At 38.2% G+C, this 16598-nt stretch overlaps 1 protein-coding gene across 5 annotated transcripts; it reads right to left on the minus strand.

The window, feature by feature from the left end:
* Positions 1-558: 558 nt before the first annotated feature.
* Positions 559-13811, minus strand: CLCC1 (chloride channel CLIC like 1; the record flags this gene model as incomplete). Of its 5 annotated transcripts, none has more annotated exons than XM_079727558.1 (10): positions 559-962; positions 2432-2773; positions 4388-4534; positions 4817-4914; positions 6210-6303; positions 7668-7808; positions 8075-8296; positions 10914-11021; positions 13168-13269; positions 13671-13811. In XM_079727558.1, the coding sequence occupies 10 exons, from the start codon at positions 13797-13799 to the stop codon at positions 702-704; spliced, it is 1644 nt and encodes a 547-aa protein (XP_079583684.1). In that variant the 3' UTR covers positions 559-701. The 5 variants fall into 5 exon arrangements, with proteins under 5 accessions (XP_079583684.1, XP_079583682.1, XP_079583681.1 ...); XM_079727556.1 differs by having other exon boundaries at positions 8075-8146; positions 13671-13799; XM_079727555.1 differs by lacking the exon at positions 13168-13269 and having other exon boundaries at positions 13671-13799.
* Positions 13812-16598: the final 2787 nt, after the last annotated feature.

The following is a 16598-nucleotide window of genomic DNA, read 5'->3' on the forward strand; positions in this document are numbered from 1 at the left end:
TAATCTAAATTCCCCTGACAATCTTCAGTTCTGTCTTAGCTAAGGATAAAGTAAAAGGGGTGATAAGGAAGCAGGCCCAGTAATAGCGGTAAGAGTTGAGAGATGAAGGCTGATCTGCAGGCAGCCTACACGAGGCAGACTGACACTGGTGATGCAGACTCCGTGGCTGCACTAAAATGCTGAAGTGAATGAAGAGGGTAAGCATGATTACAGTGACTTTCCTTAAATGTTGTTTTTGAGTACCTACCACTTGAAATATTCTGAGTCCAGTGCACAACAAATAATTCTGTTAACTAAAGTAGGTATCACAGGACTTCCACGAGGCAACACACACTTTGGTGAGTTGGTTCCTATATATGCCTGTAAACAACAGAACTTCTTTTTCAATGTCCCCTAATTCAAACTGGCCTCTTTGATTATTCAAAATCATTAATGCTTGCCATATGTCATCTATGAGATCCTGTTCCAGAATTAACACTTCAAAACTTTATAGGATGCATCTTAATATCAAAGAAAGATGAAATTAAACAGAGATACATGTGCGCTTGTTAATTCTGATTGTCAGTAAAAATACTGATGTTTAAGTTGGCACCTGTGTAGTAAATAACAGAATATTTGTAGAGAAGAAGAAATAGCTGTGAAGAGTATACTTTACAAAACTCAAAGATGACCTCAGAGCTGTGGTCCATGTCTGTGTTCCTCTAGCCACATGGGCTACAGTCTGGATCCCTTCCACACACCCTCACTGCAGTGCTTGCTGGGCTGGACGTGCTGCCTTCCTCTGGGCCGCCTGTGGCGTCAGTGCTGAGCTGGGCCTTTTCCACTGCAGGGGAACCTTCCACACTCTCTGGTATCTTTTGGCCAGAGACAGGCTTAGCAGACTGGCTGCTTTCAGTCAGTGTGCTTTCTCCTGAGATTCCACCAATTTCTTTGGGCTTTGTATCCAAAATAGGTGATTTATGCTACAAAGTAGAGAATTACAGTGTTTTAATTATTTAATTAACATAATGTGAAGGTTTGTAATAAACGTGTTCAACAAGTTCCCACACAAATCTGTTATAGCAAACGTTGAACTCTTTCAAGTCCTGGTTCCAGTGCTGGACTGTAATTATATAAATGTTATTAAGCCTCACAGAACTGTACATGGAGGAATGGGAAACTCGGGATATGCCAGGTGGTCTAGTGATGCAGCTTAAGGAAGGGTCAGGAAGACTGGTGACCAGTACTGCTAACTCCTCTTGCTAGGGAGAATAATTCATTCAACAAATATTTACTGAGCATACATTAAGTTCTAGGTGCTGGGGATACAAGACAACAAACAGACAAAAACCCCTGCCCTCCCTGGAATTTACATTTAAGCTGGGGAGAGAATCAGGCAATAAATTAACAAAGTATCATGCTGGGCGTGGGAGGGTTGGATAGCTGTTTAAATAAGGGCGGTCTGAAAAGATAACATGAGCAAAGGCTTGAAGAAATGAACCTTATGAATATATCGGGAACAGCATTCTAGATAGTGAACAGCAAGTACAAAGGCTTGAGTTCAAGGAATAGGCAGGAGGCCCTTGTGGCTGAAGGAGAATGAGGGTGGAGGGGGCACAGGAGGAGAAAGCAGCGTGGTAACAGAGGTGGGAAGCCCTAGGCCTCTTGATATCTCTGGCTTTCCCTTCAAGTGAGCCCGGAACTCACTGGAGGATTTTTGAGATGAGTGACAGATAACCATTAACTATTAAAGCTGAAAGGAACATCTTAATTTTCTAGATGCAGGCAGATATGTTTCTTCTAAGGAACTCCATGGGAAGGGATTCTACAATTCCCTAGATTCTGCTGCGCTTCTTACTATTTCTCAAAGGTTTGTGTCTGCAACCTAAACTTTGCAAATGACAATACAAAGTCCTCTCTCAAACAGAAATGGAAATGTCCCTTTAAATGGCCAATAATGGTGGAAAAGAGGCCTCACCATTCCATAGGTAAGAAGTATAGTCTAGCCACAGCCAACGACATAAAAGATTTGGGAAAGCGAGGGTTTTGGTCCTTTCCCAGCTCACTCTTCCATCTAGCTAAGGCTTCAGGGCTCTCCTGCGGGTTGGCTCCCTAAGGCTCCAGGCCTTCAGTGAGGACTTCTCTCTGATCTCTTCAAAGGTAGACATTTCAGTCATGCTCACTTGTTGGTTTCCTATGAAATGTCATTATGAATTACCATCTGTTCCAACAAATTACTGTTAAATACTATTTAACATAAAAATTAAATCTCATTTCTTCTGAGGAGGCTGGACTAAGTTTCGACCAGAAAGGGGGAGAGAGTGAATAATTATTATCACTGGTGATATAATTAACCATGAAAAGTAAGAGTAAAAGCACTTAACCAAAAGCACTATAGGAAGCACTTACACCTAGTATGAAGGGACAGCGAAATAAACAGTTGCTGACTTACACTGGGTACCACGTTGGGATGCTCTCTCACCTCTGCGTCTGGTAAATCAAATGCCGGAAGCACTTCAAGGTTCTTGTTGCCAGTCTGAAATCTCAAGTCAACATCTCTCTCTCTCAAAACATCTCTTCTACCCTCACATGTTTTGTCATTAGGGCCTTGCTCAATGGGGCCAATTTGGCCCCTATAATAGAAATCTGCATCACCTGCTCCACCATGGGGTCTATCATCAATTTCCTGCTGCCATCTTCTTTCACCTGGCTGAAGTGCCTGAGGTGGTTCTCTTTCAGGGCCACCCACATGTCTCAGCATACTAACTGATTTTCCAGCACCATAGCAGAAACTCTAGAAGGAAAAGAAATACATATTCCTGAGTACTTAATGGCTGACTTACAACGAAATTTTGAGGTGCTTTCCACGGTGCCAACAAAATTTCGTAACTTGTGGCATTTATAGACATAAACATCTTAATTTCACTGGGTTTTCTCTAGATTAATACAGGGCCAGAGTAGCCAATAAAATTTGAAAAATCGCCAAGTATTAAGTTAAGTAGACATTTCAATCAGCTGGACACATTTTTATTGAATTATAACAGCAGTTAAGCTAAAGCCTAGAAATTTAAAAGGTATTAATTGTCTGATCAGTGCTCATGTGTTGTCTATATTCACACGCATCATATAAGGTAAATGCTGAAAATTAAAGTTGTACACCATTATGTAAATATTCTCCTGTAGGTTTATTTATTTTTTACAAACTCGCTTTAGCTACAGCTAAAATTCAACAGGTTTTGAGTCACACTCCAAGGGAAAAACTAGGCAGCAGCTCTCAAAGTGTGGCCCAGGGACCCCTCAGGGGATCTCTGAGACTCTCAGGAATCTGTGAGGTCAAAAGTTTTCATAATACAAAGACATTAGTCTTCTTCACTCTCCTCTTGTACAGCAGAGTCTTGTGGGGCTAGAGTGACTGCCTCACTCCAATGGCTCATGCACTGTGTGCTTGTGTATACTTGTATTTTAAAAATTTCTGGTAAATATCAATAAATAAACCTCCCACAAACAAGTGCTCTTTGTGGTGTTCAATTCTGAAGAATACAGAAGGGTCCTGAGAACAAAAAGTTTGAAAACCACTGTACTAGAGATACTACTCTTTGAAGACAGAGCAGCAAAAGGCCTTTTCTTAGGCAGCAGATGAAGCAACAAGCAATGAAGGGATTTTGCTTATAATTTCAGTCTTAGAGACTAAACTACTACTATACAACTAATGTCACCTAACAAAACCATATCCCTAAACCAATGAATCCTAATCACAAGCCGAAAAACAAAACAAGAATAATTTTTAAATAAATAGACCATAGTGAATTTTGTATCCTTAAGGGAAGACAATTCTTTAATAATTTCCCCTGGCACATCTGTTCTTTGCATTTTGTTTTACGAGACAACTGTTTTATTAGGGTAAGGGCTGAAAATCAACCAAAAAAAGAGCTGAAGAGACCATGGATGACTGACAAGTAATACTGTAATATTCCTTAATAAATGTCTGCTCCTGGATCCCCCAAATTGTTTCTTAGTATACCCACCTCTTTCTACATCCCTTTCTATGTTAAACCCAATGTTCTTCTGTTCTCAGTGTGGCAAAAATTCAGACTGAAATAAGGTCCCCTTTCTCAAAGAGGACATAACTGATATCATGTGTATTAATTCATGAAGTTTAAAGAACAAATGTTAAAAGAGGGTATTATTCTAAATCACCGCTTTGACATCCACAATCAAACTTGAGAACCGTTTTCTTGCTTAGAGGAATGCACAAGTAAGTATAAACAATCATTTATCACTTAAAAATCATCTTTTCATACCATTAAGCATGACTTAGACTGATTCACAACATAAAAGAAACCTAATAATTTCAGAGTTGCCTTTTTTCTGTAAATCCTGTTAATTGTTAACAGTGCTATATACTAACCAGGACAGCTAATGCCATAATTATCAGCACTGGAATGTGTAGTAACACTGGAATCTCCTTCATGAGTGCTTTAATAAATTCACCAGCTCCTTTTCCAATATGCTTCAATGGCTCCGTGACAAAGTTGGTGAATGTAACTGCTAGTGCCTACAACAAAAGATAAAAACAACTTAATTTTTTTCCTCAAAGGATTGAGGCGTATAGAATAAGCCAAAATCGACTGTACTGAGGCTGAAATTATGAAATTCCATACATTTAAATGTTATCATATACTTTTCATGTGAAAATCCCTGTGTAATGGAAGTATTTTTTTCTAGAACAAAGGTTTATTATTAGCAAAATGATGGTAAAAAACACTAACAATTTTTAATAAATACAGAGACTTTTTACTTGCTTTGTGTAAGTAATTTTCACAAAATATATTCTAACCTTTGTTGGTGGGACCAGCCAAATAGGGTTGACTAATAAGAGCTCATAGTATTTTTGGCATGAGTCATCCTTATAGGTCCATGAACTTCTAAGCCATTCTATTTAGAGAAACAGACAAAAACAGTCATTTTTTTAAAAAGTCGCATTTCATTCCCAAATAAGCCAATATTTTAGTTTAAACTGTCCCTCTCCCCACAACCCCAACTTTAAATTGTTTTGCAAACAGACTCCCAGTAACAGTGATTTTAAAAAATTTCATCTTATGTCCAAAATGTTTATTTTAAAAATCCATTCAAATCATACAAGTCTTATACAGGTATAATATATTTTATTAAGATTTCTAAAAGGTAAACAATTAAAAACAGTTCTTTACACACACAAAGGAATCCAAGTAAAACTGGGGGAATCTGAGTAAGATTGGTGGCTTGTATCAAAGTTGATATCCTGGTTGTGATACTACACTATTGTAAGTATGCAAGATGTTACCAGTGGGGGAAGTGGGTAAAGGGTACACAGGATCTCTCTGTATTCTTACAGCTACCTGTGAATCTACAACTATGTCCAAAAAATTTCAATTAAAAAAGTCAGTTCTTTACTTATTTTACAAAATAAAGTAGAACATTAGTTCTCTCACTTTTTCTAAATCAGACTCATGTACATTATGTACTAGCATGAGCTACAGGAGGCATTTAGTTGTTCCCTGAAGCCTGGAGGCAAGGCTGGGCTGGTTTGGCTCCCATATCTTTTCAAGAAAATTAATTTTTTGGACACCTTGATTTGTTGCTGAGATTCTATTCTGGGTCAGTCATTACAGACTTGCATTTATAAAGAGACTCTGATCATTAAACCATTCCCACTGTTAGATACCTATAACTAAAGGCAGTCAGATACCTATAACTAAAGGCAGTCAACATTAGTGAGAATGTTCATAAAATCTGTAAGAAAAAGTAAAATAATTCCTAATAAAAAAAAAACAGTATAGTAAAGCTACAATAAGATTTCACAAGTCAATACAAGGAGATTAAATCGAAGATGGAAATGAATTCATATATACATTGATTCACTTCTCTAATAAACTTCTGCTGAGGACCCAGAATGTGCTAGACACTGTGCTAAGGACTAGATGAAAAAAAGTGAGTCTAATGCAGGGAGACAGATAATATAAGAGCCAGCAATATACACACTTTCTATCCCTTTCCTGTCACATTACATGAACACAAAAGTCACTGGTCTGAAACCTACGACTCTTCTTGCCTGTTCTGATACAGTCATGGAAAGATTCAGTCATGGAAAGCCTCCTTCTGGCATTTTATCATTTCTTTGTAATTATTAATATGTTTTTTCATTCTCAGAAATTTTACTCAAAATAAGGCCAAGGGAACCAACACCTTACCCAAGAGACTTCCAGTCCAATCCATGTTCTCAGCACACACATTGTTTAATGGCTCCATCTTGGCAACTTCAGCCTGATGCTGGGCAAAGGCTAGCTGACCAACACCAAAGGGAACCATGAAAGGCTGCTAACAATGAAGGTTACACCTACACATCCTAAAAACCTTAGTTCAAAGTGTGTCTTCACCATTCATCCAAACCAGATTATTTAAAATTTTTTCACAGAAAAAAATACATATTATTTTTTAAAAGTGGCTCTTTTCAGCTCATGGCAAAACAGTCTTAATGCAACAGGTAAAGAACTAACTACAATTGCCTTCTTTGTAAAGTAATTATGAGGAGGAAGGAAAACCTTTTCACTAAAAAGATTGTTTTCAAAATTAGTTCAAATATAGTTGATACCATGCCCCCAAATATAGCTATACATATTAAACGACTACTCATTCTCTTATACAATTCATGACAAAATGGTGTTTTTCTTTGGATGATTTTTGGCACAAATGACCAATATGCCTTTTATAAATAAAAGCCCTGGGGGAAATCATTGAGAGAACAATTTTCAACCAAACTACCTTCTTTCCTCCAATTTGTAAATACTTAGTTCTAGAAGCTATAGAACTTAGAGCTAAGGAAATATCACAATGATTTAATCAGATGAATTCACTGAAAATAGTCGGATACTTGACTCACCCTGCTAAAAAGGTCTAAAATTTTCCTTAAATGATTATGCTATTTTGACAGGAACAATAATGCTTCTTCAAATTTCTATATATAATGTGGTCCTGATTTTTAAAGAATTAAAAATTTGGAAAAAGTTTATAAAGAAATACTCAAAATATCGACAGTGATTATCTCTAGGTGGTAAAATTATAGACAATTTTATTTTATTTTTGGCCATTGCATGCAGCTTGCGGGATCTTAGTTCCCCGACCAGGGATCGAACCCGGGCCCCTGGCTGTGAGAGTGCCGAGTTCTAACTACTGGACTGCCAAGAAATTCCCTAGACAATTTTTAAGAATTAAATTTCTCTGTATCTTTCTATCTTTCCTATCTTCTCTACCATAAATATACCACTTTTATATTCAGAAAATAACCTAACTTTAAAAAACAGTATTTTGGTATCACTTCTAGCAAATAAAAAGACATACCCCAAATTACCTACATGAGAATTTTTCAAGTGTGTCTACATAACTCTATTCTGATTTAGCCGTCCAGATGCCACCCATCATCAGGAACTGGGTTATGAAAATCAGGACTGTACATTTTTCCCCACTAACTGGTCAAGGACCCAAAACACCAGGGACACCTGAGCAGCTGCCAATTTCCTCACCATCACCATCTCCAATCACTGCCTCCTGCCCTCGTCTGAGGCAAGATTATATACTAGCTCTAAATGGATTACAGTCTTTCATTATGAAATAACATTTGAAAACTTAAAAACCTTCTATCTATACAATACCTTATATAAATACATCCAATTCCATCCCAAACTGATGAGAAAACTGATGAATAAAACACGTCTCAACTGGGTGTACCAACGAACATACGTCCACAGCTCAGTAGCTACTAACATCACGATGCAGAGCAGACACAGAAGTATCTCAAAAACAGAAACAGAACAGAAAGAAGGGTCACTGCCAAGCCATCCTTCCCCCAAAAAAACACTGATCGTCAGCAAAAACAAAAGAACTGGACTTGAATATGCAAAATCATTTGTACCATTTTGCTGCATGTTCGTCAACCCACTATCAGTGACTTAGTATGAGTTCTCAACATAATTATGGTGGGGTTTTTAAAGTGTTTTAAAAAATAAAAACATGTTAAAAATAAAAACATGTTAATCATGTCCCCTTCATCCCATCTTACCATGAATACATTATATGGATCCACTCCAAAGAAATCTTCAAATTGCCACTTCCATGTTTCAAAATTATGAAACTTAAAATTAATTAAAATATCACTTAGTGCATCATCCAAGGCTCCTGGCTTCCAATCCCCTCCACTGAGAAACTTTTGTATTTCTAACAAGGTTTGTCTTTTAAGGATAATCTCGGCATCATAATGCACATCACCTTTGTTTTCATCAGGCTGAATTAAATTTGCCAAAAAAAAATAGAACAGAAAAGGAGAATTTTATCATTATATTACTCAATGAAATATTTTAAGACAAAAGCTAATTTGGAACTAAATATATAATTAGTTCACAGTATTTCACAGGTATAAAATAAGAGGAATAATATCTACCTGTCTGTCTCACAGGCCAACATGAAAACCAAAGATAATACACGTGAAAAACACTTCAAAAATTATAAAACTCTATGCAAGTAACATACAGTACATTTTACTAAATTACAGTTGATTCCTGCTATCTGCAGTACTTACATTCTAAAAAGTCACCCTGAACACTAGTTAGCAAATACTGAACCATGGCTCCTACAGGAAATACAGGGTTAGGTTCCTGCAAGCACATTTTCATCAACCAATCAATTCATAACCTTTTTATGTTACTGTTTAAAGACACCTTAATATAGGGACTTCCCTGCTGGTCCAGTGGGTAAGACTCCACGCTCCCAATGCAGGGGGCCCGGGTTCAATCCCTGGTCTGGGAACTAGATCCCACATGCATGCTGCAACTAAGAAGCCCATGTGCTGCAACTAAAAAAAAAAAACCATCCCGCATGCCACAACTAAGACCCAGCACAGCCAAAATAAATAAATAAATAAATAAATATTGAAGGAAAAAAAAGAAAGAAATTTTAAAAATAAATAAAGACACCTTAATATATATACTGTGGATCCATTAACACTGAGCTCATAGCCAACAGCACTATGACTCATGACTGAACTAAGCTTAACTAACAAGGGAAGTTTCTTTAAGGCACATCTCAGCCTTCTTGTGCTTAGGAACACTAGACAGCACAACACCTGGGAGATTTTTATTTTTTAATTTATTTTTTGCGGTACGCGGGCCTCTCACTGTTGTGGCCTCTCCTGTTGTGGAGCACAGGCTCCGGACGCGCAGGCTCAGCGGCCATGGATCACGGGCCCAGCCGCTCCGCGGCATGTGGGATCTTCCCGGACTGGGGCACGAACCCGCGTCCCCTGCATCGGCAGGCGGACTCTCAACCACTGTGCCACCAGGGACGCCTGGGAGATTTTTAAACAGCAAAATTTTAAAAATTAAAAAATGAAAGCCAGAAAAAATAAACAGACCACATAAAAGTACTTGTTTATAACATGAGAGCTAAAAACAAGAAGGCAAAAAATGGCCTTGTTTCACCTCATCTGAGAATGGGCTTACTGAGCAACTCAAACGTTTTGTCACTCCGCACATGTCTGAAAGTGACCACAAAAGCAGGAGTACTGATTCTGAGGTTACAAATAAAGTTTAATATTTGAAATATTCAAAAATATGGAATCCACAAATAATGAGGATAAACTATCATTATTTTATGATTCCGTTTATGACTTTCCATTTGCTGACACAGTTTTCAAATAGCCTAAAATTTGTAGCAGTACAAATAAGAAAAACAAAAAGGATCTCAAAAAGCAGAAAAATCTGGGTTTCCATAAATATGCATGACAGTCACAACTATATTACTGAGAGTTCAGGTTAGCAAAATCATTATAAACATTATCTTTTCTAATAGTAAATACTGATATTTATCTTAAAAAGTAAATATAAAATGAGAAAAACCAAAGTGTCATGTAATATCACAAATCATCAGTAAGTATAAAAAAGTGGCCATTGATTAATATTTCTAAAAAACCAGGAACGAAATATTCCAAGCATCTCCATCTTGAGGATTTTCTGACTCTACCTGTTTCCTCATCTATAAAATAGACTCTTTTCCACATTGCACTCAGTTATAAGACTCAAACTGAAGGGTGTACATGTGAGTACATCTGCTTTTACATCTCCAAAATAAGGTGGGATTACTATTCATCTAACACCCCCCTTTTTTAAGTTTTCTTGATGTTTCGACTCCTCAAAGTGAAAACAGTGACTCTAAAAAATGGAATCTTAACATTAATCATTAACAGTATGTGCCTGATATGTAATTTCTATAAAGCAGCCTTGCCACAGTAAACAGCTAGGGGGAAAAAACTACTTAAAACACACTTTTCTTTTTCTCAATATATAATGATATTACATCATCTGAATAAGAAAGTGTGGAAGTGGTAGAAAACAAGTAGTAAGGACTGGGATAGAGTTTCCTTACCAAGTCATGAGTTTATTAAGTTTCTAACTGTTCAGTAAAGTTCAAATAGCAAATTTAAAACAATCTCCCTCTGGACTTCCCCTTCACCTTCCAATACAGGGAGGCGTGTGTTCAATCCCTGGTTGAGGATCTAAGATCCCACATGCCGTGCAGTGCAGCCAAAATTAAAACAAAACAACAACAAAAAAAAACTCCCTCTCCCTCCAACTCAATTAAGTGGTAGGGTAGTGCACAGAGTAAGTAAATCCCCATGAACTATAGGAAAAAGAGGAGGGATCTGCACTGCTCACTTGCCTTCCACCAAACCACTGTAAAGCAGGCAGCTACCTTCAATCCTGCATGAATAGGTTTTGGTAAAAGGGTGAGTCAGGTATTCTCTGTTGAAGCATAATGATGCTTTGCCACTGCTTGATATAATGTGAAATTAATAAATAATGAAAATATCCACTACACTGATTAGTATCACACCACCAAATACTCACAAGGCCAAGCTTTCTGGTTTCAATTAAAATCTTATTTAAGTATCTCCTAAAAACAGGATTGCTTTGACTTTCATAGTCTTTTATCTTCTGTTTTTCACACTCATCGATCTGTAACCACAAAATAAATACAACATTAGTTAGCGTCAAAGTTTAATGTAATAAGCGTCAAGTTTCTAGCCTAGTGGCCCCATCGAGATCAAAGTAAGGAGCTCGTTATTTTTTATCAAGCTTGCATTAAAATGTAGATCTCACCTGCTTCCTGTGGGTTCTCTTTGCAAAGGGCAAGTAGGCCACAAATAAGCAACACATGTCCCACACTGCGCCCTAACTTGCAGTTTTCTTGCTGACTTTTGGCAATTTTAAAACTGAAGATCATGAAACAAGGAAGCAGAGATGACAAGCAGAACATCTGGACCAATCTGCCTCTTCCTGATTCCAAAGTAATGGTTTAACAAAGAAAGGAATGAAAGGAAAAAGGGGGGGAACCCCAGAAAGAGAGGACAAAGAGAAACAGGGATAGCATGAAGCCCGAAAATGAAGGACACAGCAAAGATTTTCTTGAATGTGCATATTACTTTTGGCCTTTTATTAATTTTTCCTGCCAACTATTGATCACCCCCTACCATATGTCAGGAACCATGGCTTCTCCAGAGTGTCCTACACATGGCACCCCCTCTGCACAGAGTCCTTTATTAGAACAGACTTCCTCTGAAATTAGCTCTACAAACACCACAGTGGTCTAGTCTCTGAGGGAGGGCAGTGCACATCTTACAGACATTTAGAACCTGTGAAAAGTACTTTTTACTTGAGTGTGGACCACAAGCTGCATGGAGCACTGAAGTGGGCTTCAGATGATAAACATACAATAACTGAGCAGCACACACAGACTCAGGACAGAAAGACACTCAAGAAGTCACAGGGGGCTTCCCTGGTGGCGCAGTGGTTGAGAGTCCGCCTGCCGATGCAGGGGACATGGGTTCGTGCCCCGGTCCGGGAAGATCTCATGCCGCGGAGCAGCTGGGCCCGTGATCCATGGCCACTGAGCCTGCACGTCCAGAGCCTGTGCTCTGCAACGGGAGAGGCCACAACAGTGAGAGGCCCATGTACCGCAAAAAAAAAAAAAAAAAAAGTCACAGGGCAGTCTCCTCTGCTTTCAGGTAAGGTTTACAAACCCTAAAAATTTTTAGTTTCTTTTTAAGAGAAACAATCTTTTAAGAGAAACAATTTTTTAAAAACAAAGACTAAAGACTCCATTTTACCAATCATGTTGTTACAACGTTTGAACCAAAGTCACAAACAATGGAATGAAAAATTTCAGAAAAAAGGCATTTCTCCATTTCCTAACATCCAGCCAAATTAATTCACTATACCACAAAATGCAGTTAAGACTGAAGCAAATTTTATCCAAGCATTTCTTTGCTAGCACTCGGGTGAGAAAACATTCACATTTGATAAGAACCACAAGCAGCTGCTTATAGATCTCGAATTCGGATATATCTGGATCTCAATTAAAAAGCCCTCCCAGTCTCTCAAGCTGGAAGCCTCCTTCATTCACACTATCCTTCCCTATCCTTTTCCCCTCCTCCCTCAACCATCACAACTTGCTTATTCTACCACGGAACAGTTGCACGCTTTCCTCTTCTCTTCACCCCGTCACTGGCTCAGTGTGAGCCTCCAGTGTCCCTGGACCTCTGCCATCCCCCCTATCCCAGCCCCCTCCACACTGCCACCAGCACCCTGCCTCACAACCAACTGAGGTGGGTTCCCACAGCATAACCTGTGTTCAAACTCCCCAGCAATCTTGACTTACTTCCTCTCTCATAAACTCTACTTCAGCCACATAAAGGACTGAATAAATGAATAGCTACCACACACTAAATTATAATAATCCCTTATATTTATAAGAGCAACTATTATGCTTAGAAACTAGCAGTAGAGCCATTTCTTCATTTGCTACATTTGTTGTTACTACAGCCCAGCATTGCAACAAGTGATAGAGCATCACCTTGTCCCATTCCTTGACCCAAGAAATTTTCAGTCTGGTAAAGAAATAATTACAGCATAGTGAGATGTCATTACAGCAAAATAAAAGTACTATTTTAAAAATCAAAGGCCAGAGTAACTAAAGAAAAAAAACCATATATATGTAAATTGTAGTTTAGATAGAAACACAAATAATGTTAGCAAAGATAGGAAAACAGAGCAATTTAACATATTATAAATAATACAAAAATCATGAATAAAAAAACCTAACCTTATGAGTTAAAGAATCAAGTCTGCTGTAACATTTTGACAATTCATCAGCATGTGATAAGTCAGGACTGACCTCTTCTTTCTCTGATATACCATACTTCACCTAAAGCAGAGGAGAGAGAGATTTTCTTTCTTTATAGTTCAGTTGTAAAAATAACCTACAGTTAATGAGACTAAAATTTTTACTTCATCATTTTATGGCTTTGCTCATTATATTCCTCAACTGTATTAAACCACCAAAAAAGTACGAGCCTCAAATTTATACACTAGCTAAGAACTAAAATCAAATTAGTTTGTTTCTCGACGGGCTTTACATTCAAATTTGAAACAGAAATAAACAGATGAGGTTGAAATCATCTTAGAGTAGGAGGCAAGAAGACATTCTGCATGATTGCTAATCATTGATATAGGACTCTCATAGCTCTGTGAAAAACAATAACAAAAGTAGACTATTTCCATCACAGGACTGATAAGGTGTTATACACACATGCATTTTTTAAATACCTGAGATTTTCTCATTGTTCCTGAAGCGGCATCATAGTTAAGCATGTCTGTGGGGTCAATCCAGTCATCATCATGAGCATAAGCAGTTATCAGCCACAGACATTCACAAAAGAGCACAGAACACAGCATCCTGCATGAAAGCTACAAAAATTAATAGATATAGTGAAGTATGATTACTTTTGGAGGAAACTGTTTTAATAAAAACAATCTACTTCCTTCTAGTGTTAAGATAATGCTTTCTTAATAATAACTGAAATAAAAATACTCAGTAAAGTGGTATTCTCATAAAAACACATACACACATGCACACATATTCTCACTGAGACAAAAAGTATACATAAGATTTTCTAAGTGATTCAGCAATTCCACTTCTAGGTATATCTCCAAGAGAAATGAAAATATACATCAACATAAAAACTTGTACACAAACATTTATAGTTGCATTATTCACAATAGCCAAAAAGGAGAAACAACCCAAATGTCCCTAAACTGATGAAAGAGTACCATACAGTGGAATATTATTAGGCCATAAAAAGGAATGAAGTATTGATACATACTACAACATGGATGAATCTTGAAAACATCATGCCATGTGAAAAAAACCAGTCACCAAAAACCATATATGATTCCATTGATACAAAATGTCCAGAATAGGCAAATCTATGGAGATTGGTAGGTGTGTAAGTTTGAGGATATAATAAGGGACAGAGGGGTGGTAGTTAAATGGTACAGGGTTTCTTTTTTTTTGACTGTAGTTGATTTACAATGTTGTGTTAGTTTCTGCTGTACAGCAAAGTGATTCAGTTATACATATGTATACATTCCTTTTTATATTCTTTTCCATTATGGTTTATCACAGGGTATTGAATATAGTTCCCTGTGCTATACAGTAGGACCTTGTTATTTATCCGTTCTATATATAATAGTTTGTGTCTGCTAACCCCAAACTCCTAATCCATCCCTGCCCCACCCCTTGGCAACCACAAGTCTGTTCTCTATGTCTGTGAGTCGGTACAGACTTCTTTGGGGTTTTTTTTCAATTTTATTTATTTATTTATTTTACTTTTGGCTGCATTGGATCTTCGTTGCTGCGCACGGGCTTTCTCTAGTTGCAGTGAGCGGGGGCTACTCTTCATTGTGGTGTGCGGCCTTCTCATTGTGGTGGCTTCTCTTATTGTGGAGCATGGGCTCTAGGCGTGCGGGCTTTAGTAGCTGTGGCACGCAGGCTCAGCAGTTGTGGCTCACGGGCTCTAGAGTGCAGGCTCAGTAGTTGTGGCGCACACGCTTAGCTGCTCTGCGGCATGTGGGATCTTCTCAGACCAGGGCTCGAACCCACATCCCGTGCATTAGCAGGCGGATTCTTAACCACTCTGCCACCAGGGAAGTCCCCGGTACAGAGTTTTTGATGAAAAACTCTGATGAAAAGTTTTAGATTGTGATGAAAAACGATCTAAAATTAACTGTGGTAATGGTTGTACATATCTGTGAATATACTAAAAACTGCTGAATTGTACAATTTAAATGGGTGAATTGTACAGTATGTGGATCATTTCTCAGTAAAACTGTTTTAAAGAAAACAGGTATTTGAAGCAAACCCTCCCCATCCCCCATTTTTTTTAACAAATGGGAATTTTTTTTTAATTTTTGAGTTTTATTTTATTTATTTTTTATACAGCAGGTTCTTGTTATCTATTTTATATGAATTAGTGTATATATGTCAATCCCAATCTCCCAATTCATCCCACCTCCCCCCATTTTCCCCCCTTGGTGTCCATACATTTGTTCTCTACATCTGTGTCTCTATTTCTGCCTTGCAAACCGGTTCATCTGTACCATTTTTCTAGATTCCACATATATGCGTTAATATATCATATTTGTTTTTCTCTTTCTAACTTCACTCTGTATGACAGTCTCTAGGTCCATCCACATCTCTACAAATGACCCAATTTCGTTCCTTCTTATGGCTGAATAATATTCCATTGTATATATGTAACAAATGGGAAATTTAAAAGGTGCAAAATTAAGATTCAAATGATGTGACTGTACTCTCAAACAGAGAAAACAGCCTGCTTCATCTAAGCCTCTGCATAAACACCCTCAAATCGTTTCAACACAGTATCTCCTCTATTCAAGTGTTCAACACAGTAGTCATTAGCCACATGTGGCTACTGAAATTTAAATTAATTAAAATTAAGTTACATTGAAAATCAGTTCCTCATTCTCACTTAGCTGCATTTCAAGTGCTCAGTTGTCGCATACGGCTAGTGGCTACCAAACTGGACAGCGCAGATACAGAATACTTCCTGTCAGACAGCCTCTCTTATACCTACTCTGAATATGGATCAGGTAAGGGATTTCCAAGATGAGAATGCCCTGGGCCCGGCCCGCAAATGGCTTACACTCTAGCTGCAGGAATAAAAGTAACTCCAGGCTAAACTAAACACTCTTTTGTGTTCCTGGTGTGCTCTGTTTCTTCTTCTAGAGTATCACACACTGAAATTAACCACTTACTGGTCAGTCTCATCCCTTAGCACCGTGGCTCTCAGTCTTGGCTGTGCATTAGAATCACCTGGGAAGCTTCTCAATCCTCCCATCTTCTGGCCACACCCCAAGCCAACTGAATCAGAATCTCCAGGCGAGGGACCCAGGCACTGGGATTTTTAAAGCTCCCCACCAGGTTCCATCACAATGAAGGTAGAAAACCACTGCACTGAAACGTGAACTTTTCCAGGGAAGGTAACATCTTACTCAAGTCTAAATTCACCTTCCCAATGCCCTCTCCATCTTGCCCCCTCCACCTCTCCAAGCCCAACACTCAGCCCAGTGGCCAGCAAGTGAAAGACATTCAGCAAATGTTTGTTAAGCCACAAATGCAAATGATCAAACCTCAGCAGGGATTCAAAGGGTTTTAGGGGCTCACAGGATGAA

Source organism: Hyperoodon ampullatus, assembly GCF_949752795.1.
Source record: "Hyperoodon ampullatus genome assembly, chromosome: 2".
NCBI classification, from domain to species: domain Eukaryota; kingdom Metazoa; phylum Chordata; class Mammalia; order Artiodactyla; family Ziphiidae; genus Hyperoodon; species Hyperoodon ampullatus.